The 24,001-nt window shown below is 68.3% G+C and overlaps 11 protein-coding genes across 11 annotated transcripts; 7 read left to right on the plus strand and 4 right to left on the minus strand.

The window, feature by feature from the left end:
- Positions 1-200: 200 nt before the first annotated feature.
- MICPUN_69261 (predicted protein) lies at positions 201-1,050 on the plus strand (the record flags this gene model as incomplete). The annotated part of the gene is made up of 1 exon (XM_002508918.1): positions 201-1,050. A coding segment is annotated over one exon (850 nt), but the record flags the coding sequence as incomplete, so codon positions are not given.
- Positions 1,051-1,637: 587 nt separating this feature from the next.
- Positions 1,638-2,570, minus strand: MICPUN_109301 (set domain protein). The gene has a single exon (XM_002509163.1). The coding sequence runs from the start codon at positions 2,545-2,547 to the stop codon at positions 1,696-1,698; it is 852 nt and encodes a 283-aa protein (XP_002509209.1). The 5' UTR covers positions 2,548-2,570; the 3' UTR covers positions 1,638-1,695.
- A 4,703-nt stretch (positions 2,571-7,273) lies between these two features.
- Positions 7,274-8,665, plus strand: MICPUN_63247 (predicted protein; the record flags this gene model as incomplete). The annotated part of the gene is made up of 1 exon (XM_002508919.1): positions 7,274-8,665. The coding sequence occupies one exon, from the start codon at positions 7,274-7,276 to the stop codon at positions 8,663-8,665; it is 1,392 nt and encodes a 463-aa protein (XP_002508965.1).
- Positions 8,666-8,797: 132 nt separating this feature from the next.
- On the plus strand, positions 8,798-10,513 carry MICPUN_63246 (predicted protein; the record flags this gene model as incomplete). The annotated part of the gene is made up of 1 exon (XM_002508920.1): positions 8,798-10,513. One exon carries the CDS (start codon positions 8,798-8,800, stop codon positions 10,511-10,513), a length of 1,716 nt encoding a protein of 571 aa, XP_002508966.1.
- A 497-nt stretch (positions 10,514-11,010) lies between these two features.
- Positions 11,011-11,703, plus strand: MICPUN_72453 (predicted protein; the record flags this gene model as incomplete). The annotated part of the gene is made up of 2 exons (XM_002508921.1): positions 11,011-11,267; positions 11,322-11,703. Coding segments are annotated over 2 exons (639 nt in total), but the record flags the coding sequence as incomplete, so codon positions are not given.
- A 120-nt stretch (positions 11,704-11,823) lies between these two features.
- MICPUN_63244 (predicted protein) lies at positions 11,824-14,283 on the minus strand (the record flags this gene model as incomplete). The annotated part of the gene is made up of 1 exon (XM_002509164.1): positions 11,824-14,283. One exon carries the CDS (start codon positions 14,281-14,283, stop codon positions 11,824-11,826), a length of 2,460 nt encoding a protein of 819 aa, XP_002509210.1.
- Positions 14,284-15,826: 1,543 nt separating this feature from the next.
- MICPUN_109300 (predicted protein) lies at positions 15,827-16,990 on the plus strand (the record flags this gene model as incomplete). The annotated part of the gene is made up of 1 exon (XM_002508922.1): positions 15,827-16,990. A coding segment is annotated over exon 1 (1,006 nt), but the record flags the coding sequence as incomplete, so codon positions are not given.
- A 36-nt stretch (positions 16,991-17,026) lies between these two features.
- On the minus strand, positions 17,027-20,237 carry MICPUN_63242 (predicted protein; the record flags this gene model as incomplete). Its single annotated transcript, XM_002509165.1, has 2 exons — positions 17,027-20,016; positions 20,138-20,237. The coding sequence occupies 2 exons, from the start codon at positions 20,235-20,237 to the stop codon at positions 17,027-17,029; spliced, it is 3,090 nt and encodes a 1,029-aa protein (XP_002509211.1).
- Positions 20,238-20,441: 204 nt separating this feature from the next.
- On the plus strand, positions 20,442-20,645 carry MICPUN_74892 (predicted protein; the record flags this gene model as incomplete). Its single annotated transcript, XM_002508923.1, has 1 exon — positions 20,442-20,645. A coding segment is annotated over one exon (204 nt), but the record flags the coding sequence as incomplete, so codon positions are not given.
- Positions 20,646-21,383: 738 nt separating this feature from the next.
- MICPUN_86817 (Multidrug/Oligosaccharidyl-lipid/Polysaccharide flippase) lies at positions 21,384-22,775 on the minus strand (the record flags this gene model as incomplete). Its single annotated transcript, XM_002509166.1, has 1 exon — positions 21,384-22,775. The coding sequence occupies one exon, from the start codon at positions 22,773-22,775 to the stop codon at positions 21,384-21,386; it is 1,392 nt and encodes a 463-aa protein (XP_002509212.1).
- A 572-nt stretch (positions 22,776-23,347) lies between these two features.
- MICPUN_63239 (predicted protein) lies at positions 23,348-23,965 on the plus strand (the record flags this gene model as incomplete). The annotated part of the gene is made up of 1 exon (XM_002508924.1): positions 23,348-23,965. One exon carries the CDS (start codon positions 23,348-23,350, stop codon positions 23,963-23,965), a length of 618 nt encoding a protein of 205 aa, XP_002508970.1.
- Between the last annotated feature and the right edge of the window lie 36 nt (positions 23,966-24,001).

Here is a 24,001-nt window from a genome sequence, read left to right on the forward strand (position 1 = left end):
ACAAAAGAGAGGCCGTGGTTAATCCGAGATTCCCGCCAAAATGTAATGCCAAATACGCACGAAGATCGTGACCTAAACACAGTGGCGCCACAGAAAACAACAGAGCGGCTCTCATGGTCACCAGCGAAAAATGCACCAACAGAAAGGACAGGAGCGGGGTTTTCTTCCACCTCGCGGCATTATTCATTGTCGGGGGCGAGATGAGGATCGCCGTCGAGGGCTGCTGCCACGGCGAGCTGGACAAGATCTACGCCGCCCTCGCGCACCTGGAGAAGGTCGAGAACGTCAAGGTGGACCTGCTGATATGCTGCGGCGACTTCCAGGCGGTGCGCGACGCGCGCGACCTGGAGTGCATGAGCATCCCGGACAAGTACAAGACGCTCGGCACCTTCCACAGGTACTTTAGCGGCGAGCGCAGGGCGCCCGTACCGACGCTGTTCATAGGCGGGAACCACGAGGCGAGCAACTACCTCTGGGAGCTCTACTACGGCGGGTTCGTCGCGCCGGACGTCTATTACCTCGGGCACAGCGGCGTGGTGCGGTTCGGCAACTTGCGCGTCGGCGGCCTGAGCGGCATCTTCAAAGGGAACGACTACCGCAGGGGACACTACGAGCGGCCGCCGTATAAGCGCGGCGGGGAGGTGAAGAGCGCGTACCACGTCCGTCAGTTCGACGTCGATAAGCTGCGGTCCGTGCGGGAGCCGATAGACGTGTTCCTGTCGCACGACTGGCCGCGCGGTATCAGCAGGTACGGCGACCAGGCGGATCTCATCCGCAAGAAGAGGTTCCTGGCGGATGAGCTGCGAGAAAACTCCCTGGGCTCGCCCCCCGCGGAGGAGCTCCTGCACGCGTTGAAGCCGAGGTACTGGTTCAGCGCGCACCTCCACGTCAAGTTCGCCGCGATGGTGCGCCACGGCGACGGCAGCGCCACGCGATTCCTCGCCCTCGACAAGTGCCTCCCCCGCCGAGACTTCATGCAGATCGTCGACGTGCCCGATCGAGACCCGACCGGCGGGTTCCGGCTCGACAGGGAGTGGCTGAGCATACTGAGATGCGAGCACGGACGGCACTCGGTGACACGCCACCCGTGTCCACCCCGTCCGGAACCAAACGCGTTTGAATCACAGCTGGCGGAACACAGGGCGTGGGTCGACGGAAACGTTCGCGAAACACAGCTGGCGCCACCCGGGTTTGAAACACAGCTGGCGCCCGGGGACGAAGACGGCGCCGGGGAAAAGACGTCGGGCGGCGGACGGACGCCGAACCCATCGGCGCGCAACCCGCAGACGATGCGCCTGATGGAGATGCTGGAGCTGGATTTTAAGCTGGACCTTGATCCGGGAGGGGGCGGCGGCGGGGGGGGTATCCGCGGAGGGTGGGGGGATTTTCCGCCGCCGCCGCCGCCGGCGGCGGGGGGAGGGGGCGACTGGACGGCGGAAGGGGGCGGGGTGGCGAGGTATCCGATCCCGAGGGAGGGTCCGTTCAAGCTGGTCCCGCGGCAGGCGAGGGGCGCGCCGCCGCCGCCGCCGCCGCCGCCGCGTGAAGTCGACAATAACGAGATCGACCTGGACAGCCTCTAGTCGTAGGTTAGCCGCGAGCGAACACTCGGAATATTCGCACCGGCGCGATGAAGCACTCGCGATTATTCGTCGTCTCGAACAAAAAGCACGTCGCATACATACGTCGCGTCAACACTTAGCACTCGGGGTGTTTCCTATCCAGGAGCCACGTCAGCACGTCGGGGTCCAACCTCGGCCTTCCCGGCTCGTCCTCCTCGTCGCGCCCGCCGCCGAATTTCGTGCCCCACCCCGCTTTGTGCGCCGCCATGAACGCGTCCAGCACGGGCGACCCGATCAACCTCTGCGCGTTCGCCGGACCCCACGGCCCGGTGTGCTGCGGCCACGGGTCCTCCGGGTGTTCCGCGAGGTGCGCCAACCACGCCTCGCGCTCCCGAGCCCCGCACTTGGCCACAGCCACGCCCGGCCGAGGCGAGTACGCGCACGATACATCGGGTATGACCACGCACCCGCGCCGGTTGGCGTTGACCCACTGCAGCGGATCGCTCATCTCCTGCTTGTACCACACGAGCAGCGCGCCGCCCGCGGTGCCCGCCTTGTACTCGGGCCTGACCTGCTTGACGATCTGCTCGCTCGCGCCCTCGGCGCCGATGCCGAAGGAGTTCACCTCGTTCTCTCGCACCGGAATCTCCTCGGCGGTGAACGCGCCGTGGTGGTCGCCCCTGCGCACGGACCAGTACCGTCGCGTGTGGGCGTGAAGGTGCACGAGCTCGGCGGCGACGTCGTGCCGCGCGCTCGGGGTGGACGGCATCGACGCGAGCGCGTCTCTGAGCCGAATCAGCCCCGACTTTAACGACTTTTCCGGATCATTTTCCGGCTCCGTCGACTCCCTCGCGATTTGTTCCACCAAAGCGTTAAACTCCGCGTGGCGAACTTCCGCCGAATGGTCGTCGTCGTCCTTCGCCGACCTGGCGTGCGGCTTCATGGCCTGCAGCAGCCCTTGGACCATCGAGTCCTTGGGTCCGAACATCTTCTCGGCGACTTCCCGCGCCGTCAGCGGACGCATGGGCGGCGGCGCGGACGCAAAGGGTAGCCGCTCGGGCCCCCGGCCGAGCATGTACCGCACCCTGGAGAGGCATATCGCCATCGACTGCAGCCTGTTCTCGCGCACGGCCATTGCCTCGATCTCGGCGTCGCCCAGCCCGAACGGCGGGGGCTTCCACCCGCCTTTGCTCTTCGCCAGCTCCTTCTCCACGGTTTTCCTGTGGTCGTCAAGGATGTGGCGCGGGAGCTTAGCCACCTCGCGCTTCATGTACAGCGCGCAGTGCGCCACGTAGTGCGTCAGCCACGTCGGCACGTCGCGAAGCAAACCGCGGCCGAGTTTCAAACCCACCTCCTCCATCGCGGCGACCGCGTCGGGTGTCGGGATCGACCCGGCAGCGGCGTCGCCCGCGGCGAGCAACGCCGCCTGCCGCTCCACCAGTCGGTGGCACCGCTTGAGCACGTGAGAGTTGCCCTGCTCGCCCACGAACGCCAGGTAGCTCGCGCGGCATCCCCTCGCGCCGCACAGGCAAAACGCCGCCTCGACCTCCTTCATGGAGTCGGTGCAGCTGTGGTAGTTGTAGCACAGCTCCTCGCCGGCTTTGACGTCCCGCTTGGCGTAAAAATTGATGCAGTATTTGCCGTCGATCGCCTTGAGGGACACCTCGACGTTGGGATCGCAGCTGTGCGAGAGCCTCGCGGCGTAGTTGTTGTGGTGCATGGCGTCCACGAAGAGGATCGAGAAGCCCTCCGCGTCCCCAGCGGGGCGCTCGAGTTGCATGTTGTAAAACTCCGGCGGCCCGGATTCCCTCATGCCGCGAATGCGCTGCACCGTCTTGATGGCGTCCTGCTTCGCCTGCCACGCCCACGGAGGATACATCTCGCCGAGAAAATCAACCACGAGCTCGCCCGCCTTGACCCCACGCTTGTTATCCGGGTGGCACACCACCCCGAACCCCTTGCGGTGCACGGCGAACATGTCCGGCGTGAGTCGCGCTTTCGCCGCGAGCCGCCACAACGCCTTGGCCACGGCGCAGTCGTAAGCGTCGATCGAGTTTCGCTCGAGTTTCTCCGCGAGGTCTTCGGCGGCGAGCGCGATGTTCTGCGTCGCGGCGAGCTCGGGGGGCATCGGTCCGTACGTCGCGTTGACCTGGACCATGAGCGAATCGCTGACCTCCCACAGCTCATCCTCGGAATACTCGGGGAGCACGGTTCTTAGGCATCGAATGACGTCGCGGCCCGTGACGTAGTCGACGCCGAAGGTTTCCTGCTCCTGAACCTCAACCCCCATCACCTTGTGCCTGCGCTCCTCGCCTTTGACGATCGGCCAGGTGGTGACGGAGGGCCACCAGCCGGGGGGCTTGGACGGATCGTGGACGTCGCCGTTGGTGGAGACCACCGTCGCGGCGGACGCCGGGCGCAACGAATCACCCCCGGGCTCCAGCCACTCCATCTTCTCCTTCGCCAGCGTGATCTCCTCGACGTCGCCGTCGTCGTACGTCACGGTGTGCTTATCCGTGCTCGGGTCGTGTTTGGACACGATGCCGGTGAACCAATCGTTCTCCTCGGGCCAGAAGACTTTCACGCGACGGTCCACCGCCTGCGCGCCGGGGTGCTTGAGCGAGACGTGGTCCATCGGGCTCTTGCGCCCCGGCTTCTTCTTGGGGTTGGCGCGGGGCGACCCGATGGCGCCGTTCTCGCCGCGCCGCGGGTGGTCCGGCGCGAGCGTCACCGTGCGTTCCCTCGCGACTTCCTCCGGATCCCCACGCGGGACGTAATCGTAAATCTCCTCGAGCTGCGCGCGCGTCGCGGTGTAATCCGCCTCGGTGGTCCACTTCACGTGGTGCGTGCCGGTTTTTTTCTTCTTCTTCTCGTCAGGCGGCGAGGGGGGCACTTGCCCCTCGGGGGCTGGCTCGGGAGCGGGATCCAGCCACTCCATCTTCTCCTTCGCCAGCGTGATCTCCTCGACGTCGCCGTCGTCGTACGTCACGGTGTGCTTATCCGTGCTCGGGTCGTGTTTGGACACGATGCCGGTGAACCAATCGTTCTCCTCGGGCCAGAAGACTTTCACGCGACGGTCCACCGCCTGCGCGCCGGGATGCTTGAGCGCGACGTGGTCCATCGGGCGCGGCGCGGCGCTCCCGACGGAAAGCCGCGCCGGTCCATCGCCCGATCCCCCGTTCGCCGTCGCCTCGGCGTTCTTCGCCTCCCCAGCCTCCCCCTTCCCGGCCTCCCCCTCCTCCTCCGCTCCCGCCGTTCGCTCAATCTCCGGGCACCACCTCTCCGCGCCGCGAGCTTTGACGACAGCCTGCGCGGCGCACAGCCAAGCCTTGCACACGGTGCCCGCTCGCGCGATGGCCCGTCGTCCGTCGCCCGGACTGTCCCCTTCGGTGTCCATGACGAGCTCCAGCACGGTCATGACGCGGCGCAGGGGGAGGTTATCAAACGGACCCGGCCGCCGCGGCTGCCACCGGGTGTCTTTAATCGGCCCCTTGGGTTCCTTCGGCGCCTTGTGATCCTTCGGAGGGGCGCGCGAGCCCGGTCCGCCGCCGCCGCCGCCCCCCTTACCCCTCGCGACGTCGATGCCCACCTCGTCGAGCCAGATCCCGATCTTCACCTTTTGCCCCCCGGCGCACGTCACCGAACAAGAGTTGCGCCAGTTTTTGCTCTTCTCCATGCCGCAGTGCCGCTCGAACGCGGTGGTGGTGAGGACGACGCCGTCGCCCTCGCCCGACTTGGCGGCGCAGTCCTCCAGATCTGGTCCGCACATGCACCGGAACATGGCGCGCCTCGCCAGGTACACGCCGTCGACGCCGCCGCACACCGCGGGCACGGCGGCGGCGGGCTGGCCCCTCGGCCGCGGCGGCGGCATCGACCGCGGCGCGCCGTCCGCCCTGCCGCCCGGCTCGTGTTCGTCCTCGTCCTCCTCCGTCATCTGCTCCGCGGCGTACCCGCTGACGGTCCCGCGCGGCAGGTCCTCGCGTATGCCGGCTTCCTCCTTCGTCATCAGGTGAACGCCGGTGCGCTCCTCGTGTTTACGTCGCCGCCACTCCGCTTCCTCCTCGGCGTTGGCAAAGTCCGGCGGCGGTACCGCGGGCCTCCCACCGCCCCGCCCCTTGTGCGCCTTGTCCGGGGTGCCGTCGGGGGTGCCGTCGGTGCCGTCGGCCACCGGGTCGGGCGAAGGATCCCCGTCGATCTCCGCGCCGTTCGCTCGAGCCTCCGCCTCTTTACTTTTTTGCTCAACGATCCACGCGATTCGATCCTCCTCCGTCGCCCACTCGCACGGCCGCTCGCACGGAAACACGTGCCTCTCCTCCGCCGGGACGTTCGCGTCGAAGTGGCACACCCACCGATCTCTCGGTCCGATCGCGGCGGCGACGCGCCTGGAAACCCTGCGCCACTTCCCGCATCCGACGGCTTCGCACCGAACGCACGCCTCGGGATAAAACCGGGGCGGCGGCGGCGGCGGCTCCCGCTTGGCCTTGACCCCGCCCGGCGCCCCACCCTCCTCCCTCTTCGGCTCCTTCTTTGGGGGACGCGGGGGCGAGTCCGGCGGGAGACCCGCCGCGATGCGCGCCTCCCGCCGCTCCGCCGCCAGCCTCGCCTTCTTTCGCTCGCGGTACCGCCTGTCGAGCTCCTGCTTCCGCTTGCGCTTGCCGTCCTCGATCGCCGCGCGTAACTGCAGCGCCGCGGCGGCGTTCACCCTCCGGTCGATCTCGTCGTCGCAGAGCTCTTGCGGCGCCGCGCACGAGTCGTGTCGAACGTCGCGCGAGTGGTGGCAGAACCACGGCTCCGCGTCCGAGATGCGAAGCGCCACCGCGGCTGGCACCCTTCGCCACTTGCCGCACGCCGCCGCGTCGCACGCGACCCAGCTCTCGGACGCGGCCAACAGGCCGTCGATGGACGCGTCCATGGGGCGGGCGGACATGGCGGCCCACGCGGCGTCCACCTCCTCGACGGTGAGCGGCGGGGGCGGCTGGCAAAGCGCGGGGTCGGAGGCGGGAGGAGGCGAGGGGTCGCCGAGCGGGAGAGGGAAGGCGTCGACGGGCGCGTCGCGCGCGGGTGCGAACGACGACGCGCCGGTCGCGCCAACGCCGAACGCCGCCGCGGGGCGTCCATCCGCGCCATCGCCGGCCGCGAGCCCGTCGTTCTCGTCCAACGTCCATCGCGGGAGGACGTGCGCGTTGTGGACGTCGCGCGCGGTGGCGTGGGGGTCAGACGGGTCCATCGCGTCGACCCGCCACTCGCGCCCCGGCGTCTCCGCGACTGGCGCCGCGAGCATCTCCGCGGCGACCGCCTTTGCGGCGGCGACCGCGGCCGTGACCGGCATGACCGCGGGTGGCGATGAGAATCGCGGGGGCGGGGGCTCGATCGGCGGCCCCGCCCAGCGCGTCTCTTCCTCCTTCACCCCCACCGTCGTCGAGCGATGAACCTCGGGTGGCGGGTTCATCGCCGGGATCCCCACCGGCGGGGGGAGCCCCGGGCGATGGCCCACGGGCACCGCCGGCGCGGTCGGCGCGCCGAACGGCTCGTGCGCGCCGTTCGAAGACGGCTCGGGAGCGCCCTGGCCTCCCTCCATCGCGCCCGTCGTTCTGCGAAGCGACGCAGATCCCGGGCGGTCGCTTTTCAAACCTCGCTGCACACGTCGGATCTTCACCCACAGCAGCAGTGGGTGAACCTCGTCACACGCGACGAGGGGCCCCGCCAGAGGCTCGATGCAGCGAGGCGCCTCGCTGGGTCGGGCGATGGTATCGCTCGCGACGCGCGGCGCCCCAGCGCATCTCGCGCGAGCGAGGAGCGGCGCGACCGCGACCACATCCTCGCTCACCCGCGCGTCGTCGCACAACGGCGCGCGACACCACGCGACTTGGTCGCTCCAACCGAGTCATCCCACGCCTCGCCCGCCGCACCGCGCGACGAGGGGACGGCCGTCGTCGCCCCCCGTCGTCGCGCGATCGTCCACGACCGACTCCACGTCCACGTCCGCGATCAAGGGCGATCGCGTGACGCTTCCGCCCCCGGGCGACGTGCACCTGTGGATCATGGACCCGGCGGACGCCGCGGACCCGGCGCTGTGTCGCGACTACCGCGAACGATGCCTGCCGGCGTCCGAGCGAGACGCGCTGGAGTCGGAGGCGGCGAACATGACGGAAGGAGCGCTGCGACAGGCGACGCACAGCAAGGCGCTGATGCGATGGGTCCTCGCGAGGTACTGCGGCGGCGAGGTGGCCCCGGCAGACCTCCGGTTCGCGCACGGCGAGCACGGCAAGCCCAGACTCGTCGGCGTGGGTGGGGGGGCGACGTCCTCATCGTCCAATCCCTCGGCATCCCACGATGACGACGACGACGACGACGACGCCGCGTGGACGCGGATCCGGTTCAGCGTCTCGCACACCAACCGCCTGGTGGTCCTCGCCGTCACGTCCGCTCCGGGTATCGAACCCGCGCTCCAACAGCGGTGGAAACCGTGCGGCTCACCGACTCCGTCGGCGTCCCCGGGGTGGGGCGCCGACGTCCCGGCAAACGCGTCGCACGAAGTCGGCGTGGACTGCGAAGACGAACGGAGACGGACGAGCGCGGCGGCGGATAAGCTCGCGGGACGATGGCTCAGCGCGCTCGAGCACGACGCCCTCAAGGCCATCGGGGACGATGACGCACGCGCTTCAGCGTTCATGCGCACGTGGACGCTGAAGGAAGCGTACGTCAAGGCGCTCGGCACGGGCATCGCGGCGCACCCCTTCGGCGGGTTCGACGTGACGCTTCGTCAAAGCGACGGTCGTTCCAAGGTTTCTTCGGGTTTGGCACCGCCGTCATCACCAGGCGTCATCACGCTCACGGAGCGGTCGGGGACGAGCGCGGTGGAGAGGCGCGCGTGGGCGGCGACTGCGTCGAGGTGGAGGATGGCGCTGTTGAAGCCGAGGGCGGATGACTCTCTGCTCGTCGCGGTTTGCGCCGACGGGGGCTCCCGCGAGGGTTCGAATGACGCGTCTGCGGGGATGAACGTGAGGGTGCGGTGGACGGTGCCGATGGTGGGGGACGTGGCGGAGGGAACGAGGCCGCCTCCCACGCTCATCGCTCGCTCGGAGGGGTTCGGAGCGCTCGAGTAGTACGGTTTAGCTACCAGGTGTGATAAATAGAAATACGAATTGGCAGTTTAAACGGCAAATACGTTTTGCCCGTACCTTCGTATTATGCGAAGGTAGTTTTTCAATTCTTGGTGGTCGACCGACCAGATAAAAATGGTTTTATATAGACCACCGATGAATACCCATAAGGTTACAACAATGATACAATCCGGTCGGACAGGTGTTACAATCGCGTGGGCCGCGTCTTCTGCGCAGAAAGAGGGCAGAAACGCCTTCCGCGCGCGCACAGCTCCCGCGCCGATGGCCACGAAAAAGATCACCGTCCTCGACGAGGGCGCGCCGCTCCTCGGCGCCGGCCTCCCGCCCATCCGCACCAAGGTGGGCGCCCCGTCGCCCGGCGGCGCCCACGCGTCCCGCCGCGCGCACGGCGCCGCGACGAACGGCACGACGCGATCCACGATGGGCGCGTTCGCCGCGGCGGTGCTCCTCGTCACCGGCGCGGGCGGCGCGGCGTATCGCTACCGCACGCACCAGCTCCAAGCGGGCGAGATGTCCGTCGTCGCGCAGCGCACGCTGGCGAAGCTCCAGGAGAAGCCCCAGTGGTGCAACAGCTGCGCGGTCGTCATCCCCACCGACACGTACTCGGGCAAGGGATGGGGCCAGCAGATCGACGCGGCTGACTGCGTCGTCCGCTTCAACGACCGCACCCCGAACACCCTATCCCCCGAGGACCTCGGCATGAAGGACTCCATCCGCGTCATCTCCGGCGACGGCCCGGGCAACCCCGCGTGGACCTCCCCGTGCGCCGCCGCCGACGGATGCGAGCGAGAATTCGTCACCTACGACGTCTCGTCCGATCCAAACGCGCTCCGCACCCTCGCCGACGCGCCGGAGATTGAGCTCATGTCCGTCCTCGCGGGACTCCTCAACACCGGCGACCCGCACGTCGCCCTACGCAATTACGCCACCACAAACGCCTACCCGTCCGTCCCGACGTGGGCATCCGCGGGTTTCGTCGCGATCAACGCGCTCAAGCACCCGCGCATGTGCGGCTCCCTCGCGATATACGGCGTCAACGCTTTGAAATCGATGCATCGAGCGGACGCGGAGGACGCGACGGGCACGCACGACTACCCGCTCGAGCATCACCTCATGCGCGAGGCTGTCGAGGCCAAGGCGCCGGGGTGGGAGAACGTGAGGGTCGTCGACATGGACGCGACCGCGAATGAGGTTTGGTCGGCGCCCGACGACGAGAACCTCCTGGCGTATTCTCGCGTGACCACGATGTACACGCCGCCGACGCACCTGGTGCCGACGTCCGCGGAGCCCAAGGGGTTGGATAAGCTCAGGGTCGACCCGGTGGCGGCTGGCGACGACGGGATTCGATCCGGCGACCTCCCGGATCCCAACCCGGGGAGCGGCGTCGGGGGGGTCCAACGATCGAGCGGCGACGCCGACGCGCCCGTCGCGGGCCTGGCGATGAAAAACGCGAGGGCGAACGCGAGGACTCGGGCGTCCACGGCGTCCGTGGACACCCGCGGCTCATCCTCATCCTCATCCTCCTCATCCTCGTCCACCGCGTCGACGTTTGCGAAGCCGTGGACGAATGTCGAGTCGGACGACGACGCCGCCGCCGCCTTCGCCAAGCCGTGGTCGGCTGGGTCCGAGCCCGACTGGTCGACGTACGATGCGGTGAACCACGCGTCCGCGGTGGAGCACGAGCGCGATTGGGGGGACGTGCTCGGGGCGTGGGACGAGGCGAACGAGGCGCACAGAGCCGCGTACGTGCCCAAGAAGGTGTACAGGCACAGGGGGGCGCCGACGACGATGGCGCAGGCCGGGAGGGGCTTGGCGCTCCCCGGGGAGTGAGCGGGGCGACGTCGCGAAGCGGAGAGGCGCGCGCGCATCGCGAGCGATCGTCGTGGGCGGTGACCACGCTCCGCCGCCGTCGGCGGGGCGTGCGGTGACCACGCGGCGAGGGTAGCAACCTATTACCGGCCCATTGTAAAAAGAGCACCTGTGAATGAACGAACAGTCAGTCGTCTCGAAGGCGCCGAAGAAAAACCGTCGCCTCGTCGCGCCTTCCGTCAGTGCGAAGCGCCATGCCCGGCGGGGTGCCCGACGACGCGGTGAGGCGCGCGAACCTGGTGGAGGTGCTGTCGGACTCGCATCCGTCGTGTCCGCCGCCTCCCGAGGACGCGCACCTGCGCTGGAGCGAGGCGCAGATCCGCGCGTACTTTCGCTCGGGAGGCGTGGAGTCGCCCGACGATGGCGACGACGACGGCGCCGACGCGACGGGCGCCGTCGCGAAGGACGTGGACGGGAGCCCTCTGCCGCCCTCGACGCGTCCGGACGGGGCGTACGTGTGCCAGCGCATCGGGTGCGACGTCGTCTACGACGCCCTGCGCGGTAACCCGCCCGGATGCTGCCGCCACCATCCCGGCGCGCCCGTGTTCCACGACGGGACCAAGCAGTGGTCGTGCTGCGGCGCGCGGTCGCACGACTTTGCGCTCTTCATGGAGATCAAGGGGTGCGCGGTGGGGCGGCACACCCAGGTGAAACCAAAGGTGACACGCGCGGCGCCGTCACCCAACGCCGCCGCTCCGGGCGCGGCGCCCGTCCCGTTGCCCCTCTCCGTCGAGGCGCGCGCGGCGGAGCGGGAAAACGGCCCTACGAGTCGAGGAGATCCCGCGTCCAAGGCCCGATGCGCGCGATGCGCGCAGGGCTTCTTCTGCAGCGACCACGCGGCGAGCGCGGAGGCTCAGGCGGCGTACGTCGACCCGTACGCGGCGCGACGAGCGACGTGCCACGTGTACGATGACGTGGACGATCTCGTGGACGACGTGGACCCGCTCGAGCCGCGGACGTGTCGCAACGCGGGATGCGGCGCTCGGTACACCGAGGCGGAAAACGCCGACGACGCGTGCCTGCACCATCCGGGACCCCCGGTGTTTCACGAGCGCAAGAAGGGGTGGGCGTGCTGCGACGTGCACGTGTACGACTTCGACGAGTTCATGCGCGTGCCGCCGTGCGCGAAAGGCAGGCACCGCGCGCATCCGCCGCGGCGATGATTTGAGCGCGACTTTACAGTTACAACGAGAAATTTAAAATTAAAGTTCAACGCAAGTCATACGGGAAGCAGAGCGGTACAGCGGGTGCGACAGCGCGCCGCGTACGAGTTAGGCGAAGCTGACCTCCTCCTCCTTCTTCTCCTCCTGGGCGGAAACTTCCTCCTCGGCGGCGGCGGGAGCCTCGGGCGTCTCCTCCTCCTCCGCCGCCTCGGGCTCGGCTTCTTCCGCGATTGCCTCCTCCTCCGCCGCCTCCTCCGCGCCCTCCGCCTCGACGGGCTCCTGCGCGGTCTCCTCCTCGACGGTGGGAACGGGCTCGGGCTCGGGCTCGGGCTCGGGCTCCTCCTTCTCGGTCTTCTCAATTGGCTCGTCGAAGGAGATCGGGGCGTACCCGGGGATGGGAACCGCCCACTCGCCGAGGCCGCAGCGCATCGCGTCGGCGAGGTCCTTCTTTCCCGTCTTGGCGGGCTTGCCCTGCGCGGGCTCGACGCCGGTGAGCAGCGCCTGCGCGACGGCTTCCTGCGCCGCCCTGTACTTGGTGCGCATGGACTTGAAGTCGGCGTACCACGCGATGGCCGGGATCTTCTCCTGCTTCATGAACTTCATGAATTGGTCCTTGGAGCCCTGGTGGTGCACAAACGCGCCCATCACCAGCGGGTCCATCTTCTTCATCATCGGCGCCATCACCTCGGCGATCTCCTTGAAGCTGAAGTACGCGCGCATGAGGGGAACGCAGACAGCCTCCTCCTCGGCGAAGTGGGGCTCCATCGTCGCCTTGTACGCGTCAAAGGCGGACACGAGCGGCACGAGGTCCGCGCCGGGCTCGAGCGCGTTCACCGCGAGGTCAACCGCCGCCGAGAGCTCGAGGACGTCGCCGTGGACAATCTCCAGCTTGGGCGGGAGCGCGCAACGCGTGGCGAGGAGCGGGTAGAAGATGTCGTCCTCGTGCGCGTGGTGCGCACGCACCAGCGCGCTGTGGAGGGACCAGTACGACTTGATCGCGTCGACTTTCCACGCGGGCAAAGGTTCACCCGTCGCGGCGCACGCGTCGAGCGCGGCGGCGAGCTTGGTCATCTCCGCGCGGATGGTGTTGTGGATGCGGAACCACCCGTCGGACTCGGTCGGGTACTGCCATGTCGAACCCTTGTCGGGAACGGCGCCGTCGACGGCGTAGGATTCGAGCGGTTGGAGCGTGAGTGGCGCGCGAGCGGCTTCGTACTCGCGGCGAGCTTGTTCCTCGAGAGCCTTCGCGAGGCGCTCGAGCTTAGCCGCCTCCTCCTCCTGGAGCTCCGCGGTGGTCTTCTTGGACTTGTCCTTGGCCGCCTTCTTCGCGGCAGCCTCGCGCTCCTTCGCGCGCCGCGCGTCCTCCTCCTTGCGCTTCTTGTTGGCCAGCTCGCACGCCTTGGCGGCATCCGCGGCGGCCTTCTCGGCTTCCTTTTTGGCAACCTCCGCGGCTTTGGCCTCAGCCTCCTTGGCCTTCTTGGCCTCGACGGCCAAGGCCTTGTCCGCCTCGGCCTTTTCGGTGAGCTCGGCGATGGCAGCCTTCTCCGCGGCGTCGGCGGCGTCGATGGCGGCCTGGGCCATCTTGGCGGCTTCCTCCGCCGCAGCCTTGGCCGCGGCGAGCGCGGTCTGCGCAGCCTCCTTCTCGGCGACGAGCTTTGCCTTGGCGGCCTCGATGGCCGCGGTCTTGGCCTCCTCGATGGCGACGGCGTCGGCGTCAGCCTTCGCGGCAGCCTCCGTGGCGGCGAGCTTCTCGGCGGCGAGCTTGGCCTTGGCGGCCTCGATCGCGGCAGCCTTGATCTCCCTCTCCGCCTTTTGCGCGTCCTCCGCGCCGAGCCTGTACATGTCGCAGAGGTTGCGGACGCACTTGCCATACGCCTCGGAGTGCGCGGAGGTGAAGGCGTCGTCGCCGAGGGCGTCGGCGAGGGCGGAGAGCATCGCGGCGGCGTAGGCGTCGAGCGAAACCTGGGTGAGGCCGGCGGCGGCGAGGGACTTGCCCCGCGCGCGCGCGTCTTTAAGGATGGCGGAGGGCTCCAGGAAGTGCTTGACCGCGGCGGGGAGTTGCGCGAGCATCGCGGCGGCGAGGCCGTCCACCTTGGGCTCGACGGCGGCGAGCTTGGACTCGAACGACGCGGCGAGGTTCGGGGAGAGGTGCGCGGCGGACTCGGTCATCACGCAGAACTTGTCGTCGTCGTCGGCGCCGGGGAGGTAGCGGAGGATCTCGACTCTTTCGGCGAAGAAGAGGCCGAACTCGTCGAAGTCGAGTTCGCCCGAGGCGTCGACGTCGAGACCGACGAAGATGGCCTTGAGGTCCTCCACGCCGGAGGCGGTGGCGGCCTCCTTGGGAATGCCGAGGATGCGCGCGAGCTCCTTGTCCTTGGCGAGGCCCCTGGTGATCTCGGCGAAGGACACGGTGCCGGAGTGGTCCGCATCGCACTCGTCGAAGACGCGCCTGATCTTGGCCTTCTCCTTGTCTGACCACTCGGGCATGGCGCGGGCGACGGGAGCGGGCGCGGCGAGCTTGCCCGGGGCGCCGTCGGTTGCGTGGGCGACCTCGACGATGGAAGCCATGTTGGGTGGGTTACCTGCGGTGGTTGTTCAGGGGTTTGAGGCGCGGCGGCGGGGGGGGTTGCGGCGCAAAGTGGGTCGCGTCCGTCGTTTCGTGAGCTCACGACACCACCGACCGCCACAGGTGTCGAATATTCGGGGTTGTTTGGCGCCCGGCGCTTTTTCCTCCGGATCCGGCCGTGCTGGGCGCAACACGTGGAAACAACGCGAACGATAATTGGCCGAGCCCGCGCCAGATTGTCGTACGTGGTCAACAGTGGAACTGCCGCGATTTCCCTTCGATATCGTGGGATTTCGGTTTGTTTATCGTCCAAGCTGGACCCGCCCCAGTTTTTCGGCTCGGTGTTGAACGCAAAACACCAGGTTGATCTCATGGTTCGGGATCGCTGAGAGTTTCGGCGAACGGAATCCCATCAGCGCCCGCGGCGCAGGTCGATTTTCTCGTGCACCAGTTTCGCCAGCGGCCTATCCGCGAACGTCTCAACGGAGTCTCAACGTCAAGTCACAAGGGCGCACGCACGCGGCGCCGCTCTCGTCGATCGCAACGTCGATCATGGCGAGCACGTCCGCGGCGATGCCCGCGACGGCGCGCGGTCACCGATCGGCCGGCGCGGTGGGTCGAAGAGACGGACGAGCCCGCGGGGCGGTTCCAGCTTCGCCTAGGTTTGAGCGTCCGATGATGGGTGGGCGCAGACGACGTCGCCCCGTCGCCCCCGGGGCGGCGCCGCGGGACGGCGATCCAGCCCCGCGGAACGGGGGATCCGGCGACGACGCCGCGTCCGGCATCGGCGGCGCTCTCCTGGGCGGCGCGGATCTGTCGCAATTCGACGAAACCGCCGACGGCGACGACGTGGCGCGGGCTCTCGGCATGAGACCGAACCTGCTCGGGGACGAGGGCGAGGCCAAGGCGCGGAAGCAGGCGATGGCCAACCTCGGCCTGCTGATGGCGTCCGGTCAGGCGGGCGCGCTCAACTCCATATCCCCGGACCTGCTTCCCCTGCTGCTCCGGCTCCCGTCCACCTCCGGCAACGTCGACTCGCTTCGGCGATGCGCGAGCGGGATCCAGGAGTGGAAAGCGCAGCTCGCGCGCGGTTTGCTGCCCGGCGCCGAGACGGAGTGGCCCGACGATTTAATCTTCAGGGAGGCGTTACTCGAGGCCCTCGGGGACCTGGACATGGCGCGGTTCACCAGGCAGTTTCCCCCCGTCCTCGACACCCTGATGAAGAACATCCTCGACGTGTTGTACGTGTACGAGCAGCAAAAGGTTGACGAGGGCGAAACGGAAGACGAGTCGCCGCCGAAGACGGAGTCCGAGTCGGGGGGCAGCGGCCGGGACGGGCAGGAAGGGGACCCGGACGACGATGACGATCCGAACGGCGGCGAGGGCGGCGGCGGCGAGGGCGACGCCGGGGACGACGAGCAGGACGGCGATCCCTCGCAGGGATCGGGCGGCGGGGGTTCGGGCGAAGACTCGTCCGACGGGAAAAAGACGGCTATGGAGGACATAGAGATGAGCATGGAGGGCGGGGATGGGGAGTCGGACGAGGAGAAACGTCGGCGAGAAGAGGCGAGGGAGGCGGCCAAGGCGGCGAACAAGGAGCTGGTGGAGCAGCTCATGGAGGACTTCAAGGAGCAGTGGGAACCCGCGGTGGACAAGCTCGACAAGGCGGCGAAGGCTTTCGAGGGCCTGGATCTGGACGATCTCGCCGACGGACCCGAGGGATTCGACATCACCAAGGGCCTGTGGCAGCAGACCGGCTGGCAGGAGCTCGACTCCCTGCGCCGGAAGCTGGAGGAGCTCAGGGAGCTGCGCGATCTGGTCAGGTCGCTCGGGCGGGGGTCCGGCCGCGGGCCCCTTCGCCGAGCGCCCCGTCAGCGCGACCGCCGCGGCATGCCCGTCGGCCTGACGCGATCGCCGATGGAGCCCGAGGAGACCGCGGGCTTAGCTCGGAGCGACGACCTGTCCAGGATGCTGCCCGGCGAGATGGCGCTCATCGCCCAGGGAAGTCGACCGGCTCGACTGCTCCATTTCGCGCGTCGAATGGAGAGGACGCTGCTCTCGTATGAACGGGTGGGCTGGGCGGAGGAGCCCGCGGTGACCACCGACGGGATGGAGATCCGACCCGCCGCGGAGTGCGGGCCGATCATCCTCTGCCTGGACACCTCGGGTTCGATGATGGGCGCCAGGGAGACGGTCGCCAAGGCGATGGCCCTGGAGTGCATGCGACAGGCCAAGAGCCAGCAGCGCGCGTGTTACCTGTACTCGTTCTCCGGTCCGGGCGACTGCCAGGAGCTGGAGCTCAAGGTGACCGGGCAGGGCGTCAGCAAGCTCCTGGAGTTCCTCGCCGGGTCCTTCCACGGCGGCACGGACGTGGACGAACCCTTCATCCGCGCGTTGGACCGTTTGGGTCAGGAGGAGTGGAGCAACGCGGATATCCTGCTCGTCACCGACGGCGAGATTCGGCCCCCGGATGTCGACGTGGTGGCCAAACTTGACACCGCCAAGGAGGAGATGGGGCTCAAGGTGCACGGGCTGCTGGTGGGCGAACCCGGCGCGGGCGCGGACGTCGTGGACGCGCTCTGCACGCACACGCACACGTTCAAGTCGTGGTCCGCGGTGAAGTAAGTGATTGGGGTTGAGCGACACACGCTCGACGTAGGTTTGCGCGGTTTGAAGCCCGCGGCTTGTTCTCAGTGTATTACTCGTCTCAGTCCTCCGTCGGCGTCTCGCCCGTCGCCGTTGTCGTCAGTAGCTGCGCCCGATCGGGACCTTCTCGCGCAGAGGCCTGGAATCGAACTCGGCCTCGCCGCCCGGTTTCCCCCTCCCGGCGTCGGCGTCGGCCGACGAACCTCCCTCGGTCCGCTCCAGATTCTCGTCCCACGAAACCCGCGCGCCCTCCTTGGTTCCCCTTCCGCCCTCTCGATCCCGCGCCCCGCCCGCCGAAGCCTTCGCGGCGGCGGCGGACAATCTCCGACGCGCCTCGCGGTCGCGCTCGTGGCGTTCCTTTTCCGCCGCTCGCGCGCGCTCCGCTCGAGCAGCAGCCGGCGATTTATCCCGCCCGCCCCACGCCATGGGCCCCGCCTTGGGCCCCGCCTTGGGCCCCGCCTTGGGCCCCGCGGCCGGCTTCTTATCGGTGGTCCTCTTATCGGCGTCCTTCTGGTCCTTCTGGTCCTTCTTCGCGAACGAGGTGGCGCCGAGCTCGTACGGATTCGGCGGCCCCGGGTACGCCAGAAGCTCCTCCGCGGAGAGCGCGTACGTTCCCGCCATCTCCGTCTCCATTCGCGCCTTAAACGCCAGAGCCTTGAGCGCCGCCGCGTGCTCCGCCTCCTTCCGGACCCGCTCGTCCTCGGCCTCGCGGAACATGCGCTCCTCGAACTCGAGGTTCTCCCTCGCCAGTTTCTTAACCTTGAGCGCGTGCTGAATCCTGTGCCTCTCGACGGCGGACTTGGCCGCGGCTTTACGAACCTTCGCCTCGTCTCGCTCCTCGTTCGCCGCCGTCACCTCCCGCTCGAACGCGTCCGCCGCCTTCGCAGTCGCGTCGCGGTCCCGCCTCCACGGCCCGGTCTCCAGGGTGCCGACTTTTTGTCCCCGGGTGCCGACTTTTCGTCCCCCAGCTCCCTGTGGTACGTCCGCGGCGGCCGCCGCTTCGAGGTCGCGCCTAAACTCCGACAGCTCGGCTCGGATCCTAGCCAGGTTACGCGCGCGTTCCTCCGTCGTCCTCGACGGCGTGAAGACGCGTTCGTCGACGCCTTTCGTCCCGGGCGACGCGACGCGGTCGTTTGGTAAGCCCAGGAGCGCCGCGGTGGCGAGCGACACCTTCGGCGGGGTCTTCGCGTTGACGCCAGCTGTTCGAAGCGACTGAAGCGACGGTTGCGTGATCCGTCGAAGTCGACCCGCGGCGTCGAGGGAGAACCCGGGAAGCGCGCCGGCGTCCGCTCCGAGCCTCTCCGCGTCCCGCCTGGCCCTCTCCACGACGCCGGCGCTCTCCCCGTCCCGGGGTGCCGACTTTCCATCCCCGGGTGCCAACTTTTCTTCGTCCCCAAGCTCCCCGCGCCACGCCCGTTCCGTCTCCCTGTCGCGCTCCACTTTGCGTTTGGCGCTAATCTCCGACGAGTCCGTCGCGCCCCCCGGCCGGTAAAACGCCTCCGCGTAATGCTCGTACATCCTCGCGCCGACGCTCTTGACTCGCAACGTCTCCATCCTCGCGTCCAGCGCCTCGAGGTCCCTGTACAGCGCGCTCTCCTCCGCCGTCTTCGCGACGTCGTTCGGGTCGAACGAACCGGTCGAAACCCCGCACTCCCTCGCCGACAACCCGCCGCGGCTTCGCACGGCTTCGTAGTACTCCGCGAGCGGCGCGCCCCTTCGCTCGTCCTCCGCCCTCTTTTCAGCTTCGAACTTTCGTCGAACGGGCGACGGCGGGTCCACCCACAGGGGTTTCGGAGGGGGCGGTCGGGGGTGAGACGCGACCACCTTGTGTGTGGGCTTGGCGCGCAGCGGGGCGTACGGCGGTTGGAACGGCGTCGTCCGGAAGTTTCCCGGAATCGTCAATCGCCGGGCGTCGACATCCTCCGACGCGTCCGGGTCTTTGTTCGCCGACCCTTTGTTCGACCCTTTGTCCGACCCTTTGTTCCGCCGCTCCGCAAACGCCTCCTCGCGCTCGTGCTCCGCCACCTCCGCGCTCGTTCGCCCCCGCGGCACCGACGGATACCCGCCCCTGGCGTACGTTCCCGACTCCTCCGGCATCTCCAAAACCCCGTGCGTGACCAGCCGGCGCCACCGCGGCTCCATCCCGCTCCGAAGCCACCCCTCCGCGTGCTTGGGCCACGCCGCCTCGAAGACGTCGAACGCCGCCTTCGCGGCGACGCGCACGGCGACGGTGGACGGGTGAGAGTCCGTCGTTTTCGCGAGCGTGGCGTCCACGCACCCGCCGCCGACGCCGGGATCCAGCAGCTCCGTCCTGCGCCGGGGGGAGTACTTTTCTTCGGCGGCGGACTTTGGATGGAACTTTGAGTCGCGATCGTCGTTCGTGGTCGTTCGCGCGCCGTCGACGGCGAGGCCGCCGTGCTTCAACCCGGCGTCGATCGCGCGGATCGCGTGGGGTTTACACGCGTCCAGGAGCGCGCCGCTGGGCCAATCGCCCAAGATTCGCGCCACCTTGTCCAGGAGCCTCGTCGCGGCGAGCGGGTTTGTACCATCGCGGGTTCGTTCCATCGCATCCGCGACTTGCTCGAGCAGTTTCGGGTCCCTGCACGCCCCGAGGCACGCCACCGCGCACATGTGCGCCCTGTCGGACACCACCCTCGGTCCGAAGAGCTGCGTGAGAAGCGTCGGCCACGCGTCACGCGCGACCCACGGCGAAAACGTCCGCATCGTCTCGCCGTCGCAGTGGGCGCACAGCGCGGCGGTGGCGAGGCAGGCCTCGGCGTGGACCGCCGGATGCGGATCCGCGAGGGCGCGCGCGAGGGACGCGGAGCACGTGTGGAAGAGGCGGACGACGGTGGCGGCGTCGAGCGGGCGGGCGGACGGGCCGGCCGGGGCTTTCGCCGGCTCCCCCGCGTCGTTCGGCGCGTCGTCGCCGAGATTCTCCTCGGGGTCGTCAGCCTCGGGCTCGTCGCGCGGCGCGTCGGGGTCGGGCGTCGGAATCTCGCGATCGTCCCGCGGACCGCCCGGGGGTCCTTCCAGCGCCCGTCTCAGCGAGCGCAGGCCGTCCGTTCGCGTCTCGTGGTCGCGGGCGTCTGCGATACGGGTGGGCGCGACCGGGTCAGGCGGGTAACGGGGGCGGATTGAGGCGTGCGCGGCTGGCGCGCCAGAGTTCGAAAATCGCGCGGACGTCGGGGGGGAAGGGGGCGCGCGTACCGAGCTTGGCGCGGAGCCGGTCCAGTCCCACGGCGGAGAGGACATCGTAATCGCGCTCCTCGACCGTCCCGAGCGAGTCTGACTCCTCCTCGTCGCCCATGTCGGCGCGAGGAGGCAGTGACGCCCCATCGAGTTCACCGTTGACTTTTCTTCTCGGTGCCGATTTCTCGGATTGCACAACAGAAGGCCGCTTCCGTTCGCACATCAGGTTGCACGGAGCGGAGCGATGGCACGACGACGACGGTGGATCCTCGTGCTCCTCCTGGCGCTCACCGCGGCGACGTCCGCGCTCGCGGAGGAGGAGGACGGCGAACCCGGGAAGGAGACGCCCGTCGAGCCGTTCGGCCCGTGGAAGGTGCTCGGCGTGAGCTTCGGCGCCAGCGACGAGGAAGTTCGCGTCGCGTTCAAGCGGCTGGCGCTGATCCACCATCCCGACAAGGGCGGGAACCAGGACGCGTTCGTGGAGATTCGTCAGGCGTTCGAGGAGCTCACCGAACGACGCGAGCGGTGGGAACGACGCCCGGGTGGGACGAGGGGACGACACGGGCCGCGTTGGTGGGAGCGCGCGGAGCGGGAGTGGGGAGACGTCATGGCCTCCGTTCGCCTCGAATTCGCCAACGGCGGAGGGCACCTGGTGATGCCGCTGGGGCACTACGTGAGGGTGCGGGGCGGGACGACGGGGGAGGTGCTGAGGGAGGCGTTCAGGGAAGGGGAGAAGGTGACGTGGACGGCGATGGGCGGAGACGGGCGGGCGGTGGCCAGCGGCGAGGCGACCGCGAGGCACCGGGGCGGACCGAAAGGCGAGGGACCGAAGCTGCCGGGACCACCATCCGGCGGCGACGATGTCGAGGCGAGAGGAGGAGGAGGAGGAGGGTGGTTCCTCGGGGGTGTGGGTGCGCACGCGGCGGGAGTGGACCCGCTTCACGAGCTCGCGGCGTTGGCGACGGCCGTCGTGCTGGCCGCCACGTTCGCGTTCGCCGCGGTCCGTCGGTTGCCCGATTGAGCGCAGCGCGATCTTAATTACCTTCAATTAAGTGTTACAACAAGTGAGGTGGGCGGGTCGGGCCGCGCGCGCCGCCGCTCGCCCCTCCCGAGAAATAGAAAGAGAAAAACCCCGAGACTCTCCGCGCGTGCGTCCGCCTGGCGTCGCCGGAGGACCGGACGCGCGTTCCTCGGATCTGTCGTAGTCCCAGTCTGGAATTTACGCGTTTCGCGAATCGTCTTTTGCGTCAGTCGCCGTCGCGCGTCACCCGCCGTCGCCCGCCGTCGCTCTCGTCGTTGCCCTGTCCAAGAGGTCGGGGCCTCCCCCCCGCCACACGTGCGCCGCGTGCTGCGTCAGCCTCAGGAGCTGGTTGGCGAGGACCGCGATCCAGATCCCGTGCAGACCCAGCCCCGAGTGGCGCACCCACCAGAGCAGAGCGCCCAACGCGATAAAGTTTACGCAGTGCACGTTGAGCAGGTACCTTAAATCGCCGCACCCGATGAGGACGCCCTCGGCGACCAACACGACGGCGCTGACGAGCTGCGCGGTGCCCATGAGCGGCGCGATGGACCCTATCATCGTCGCGAGCGTCGCGTCCGTCGTAAACGCGCCCGCGGCGTGCGTGGGGACGAGGTAGCAGACGACGGCGATAAACGCGCCCACTCCGACGGATAAGCGCAACAAAAGCCACGCCATGCGACGGACGCGTTCGGGGCGCCTGCCGTGATCCCGCGCGATGAACGACGTCGCCGCGACGAACAGCGGGTCCACGAAGTAGGTCAGGGTCCAGAAGATCTGCAGCGCCACCTGGTGCGCCGCCATGGTGAGCGCGCCAATTTTCAACGCCGTCATCGTCATCATCGTGTACACGCCCATGCGGCAGAGCGACCCGAGCAGGAGCATGCCCGAGATGGAGCATATCTGCCGCATCTCCGCCCCCGACGGGAGCCTCCAGTCCCCCCACGTCAGTGGCAGCATCCGTCGCGACGTCAGCACGCGAAAGAAAACCGCCGCGCTGACGTACTGCGCCGCCAGCGTGGCCCACGCCGCGCCTTTAACCCCCAACCCCAAACCCCCCCACGCACCCCCCACCGCGTACAAGTCCCCGGCGACGTTGACGACCGCCGCGAGTGTGAATATCAGGAGCGGCGTCCTGGCGTCCTGTAACCCGAGGCACCCGCCCTGCGCGGACGTGCAGAAGAGCACCGCGGGTATCGCGAAGGCTCTCACGCGGAGGTAGGGCGTAGCCGTCGCGACGAGGTCCGGGGAACAGCCCATCGCGCTTAACACCGCCGGGGCGAAGGCGTTCAGGCCGAGGCAGGTCGCGGTCCCAAAGGCGACCGCCAGGATGGTGCTGTTGGCGAGCGCCCTGCGCACGGTGCCGTTATCGCCACCCGCGCACGCCCTCGCCACCATCCCCGTCGTCGTGATGCTCAGAAACGAAAAGAGCTGGAAGACGATCTGGAACACCGCCGTGGACGGACCGAGCGCCGCGAGGGACGTGCTCGAGTGTCGACCCACCACCGCCGTGTCCACTAAGGACATGAGCGGGTCCGCGAGCAGAGATCCGAGCGCGGGGATGGCCAGCGCGATGACCTCGTCGAGCTCCTCTTTACCGAAGATGGGTTTCGAAGATGGGTTTCGACGGGTTTCCATCGACGGGGAGACGAGGACGGTCGGATCCCTGCCGGCGCGCCCGATCATGGGGTCGCCAGCTGTGCCGTCGTCGTTCGTCGGGGACGTCTGGTCCGCGTCGGGATCCCACCGCTCGAGTTCCTCCGCGCCCATCGGCCGGGTGCGGATGAGCGCCTTTTGCCTGATTGCGTTCATGCTAAACTGGAGCTCCTGCTCCCGCTTGAACGCCTCGCGGTCGTCGCCGACGGGGTCCTCCTCGCGCGTTTGGTCATCTTCCATCGCCGCTTGGTCGTCCTCCTGCTCGCCGTTTTCGCGTCGTGGGAACGTCTCCCCCGGGGCCTCCGGACCGGCGCGCGATCGCCGCGGCCCAGGGCTTGATGAGGGGTCGCGGCGCCACGCGAGGTGGCTACCGCGCCACCGGACGGCGCCCGACGACGCTCGCGAGACGCATCGTCGCGAGGGTATCGGAACACCGCGAGTGGAATTCACCGCCGGCATCCTGCGCATCGGATCGGGGAGGTTAAGGGGTCAGGGTCGAGCGCGGGTGACGACCGAACGGACTGTTCCTTTTCCCAAGGGTTCCCGCGAAAAAAATGATCGAGGGCCGACGACCGTGGGGCTCGCGGGGTGAAATCTGGACCGACCTTCCCAGCGCGACACACGCGCTCATCCTATCCAAATGCGGATGCGACCGACGCGTCCCGATCGAATCCCACCCGCCCTGGTGCTCCGCGCCTCCCCAGTGCGGCACTGGACGCCAACGTCATCAAAAAAGCTGTTTGCCGAACGGGCAAGAACCAATAAAAAATCCTGACGCAAAGGAGGATCGTGATTGGTCGAGACTCTCGCGAGCTGGCGATGTCTCGCCAAGCAAGCAAGAGGCTAATTTCGGAGGTCGTCGAGGGTTTGGGCCTTTCGTGCACTTTTCCCGAAAAACTGCTCCATGTTGCCCACAGCGTTCCGCGTTGAACATGGCAATCGACTGGAGCAAGATCGACAAGAAGTCGCTCGCCGTCCTCATCGGCCTGTGCATCCTCTTCAATTGGCTCAACAAGAAGCTCGTGCCGTGGATGGAATCGAGTTGGAAGTGGAGGGCCGAATTGAAGGCGAACGCCGATAAAGTCCGGGCGGACTGGGACGCCGCAGCGGAGGCTGAGTTCGCGTCGGAGACCAAGGGCAAGAAGAAGAGGGAGGGCAAGAAGAAGAAGTAGGACGAGGACGAGGTCGCGATGACGGCACCGTCCGCT

Source organism: Micromonas commoda, chromosome 12 (genome assembly GCF_000090985.2).
Source record: "Micromonas commoda chromosome 12, complete sequence".
In the NCBI taxonomy this organism is placed as follows: domain Eukaryota; kingdom Viridiplantae; phylum Chlorophyta; class Mamiellophyceae; order Mamiellales; family Mamiellaceae; genus Micromonas; species Micromonas commoda.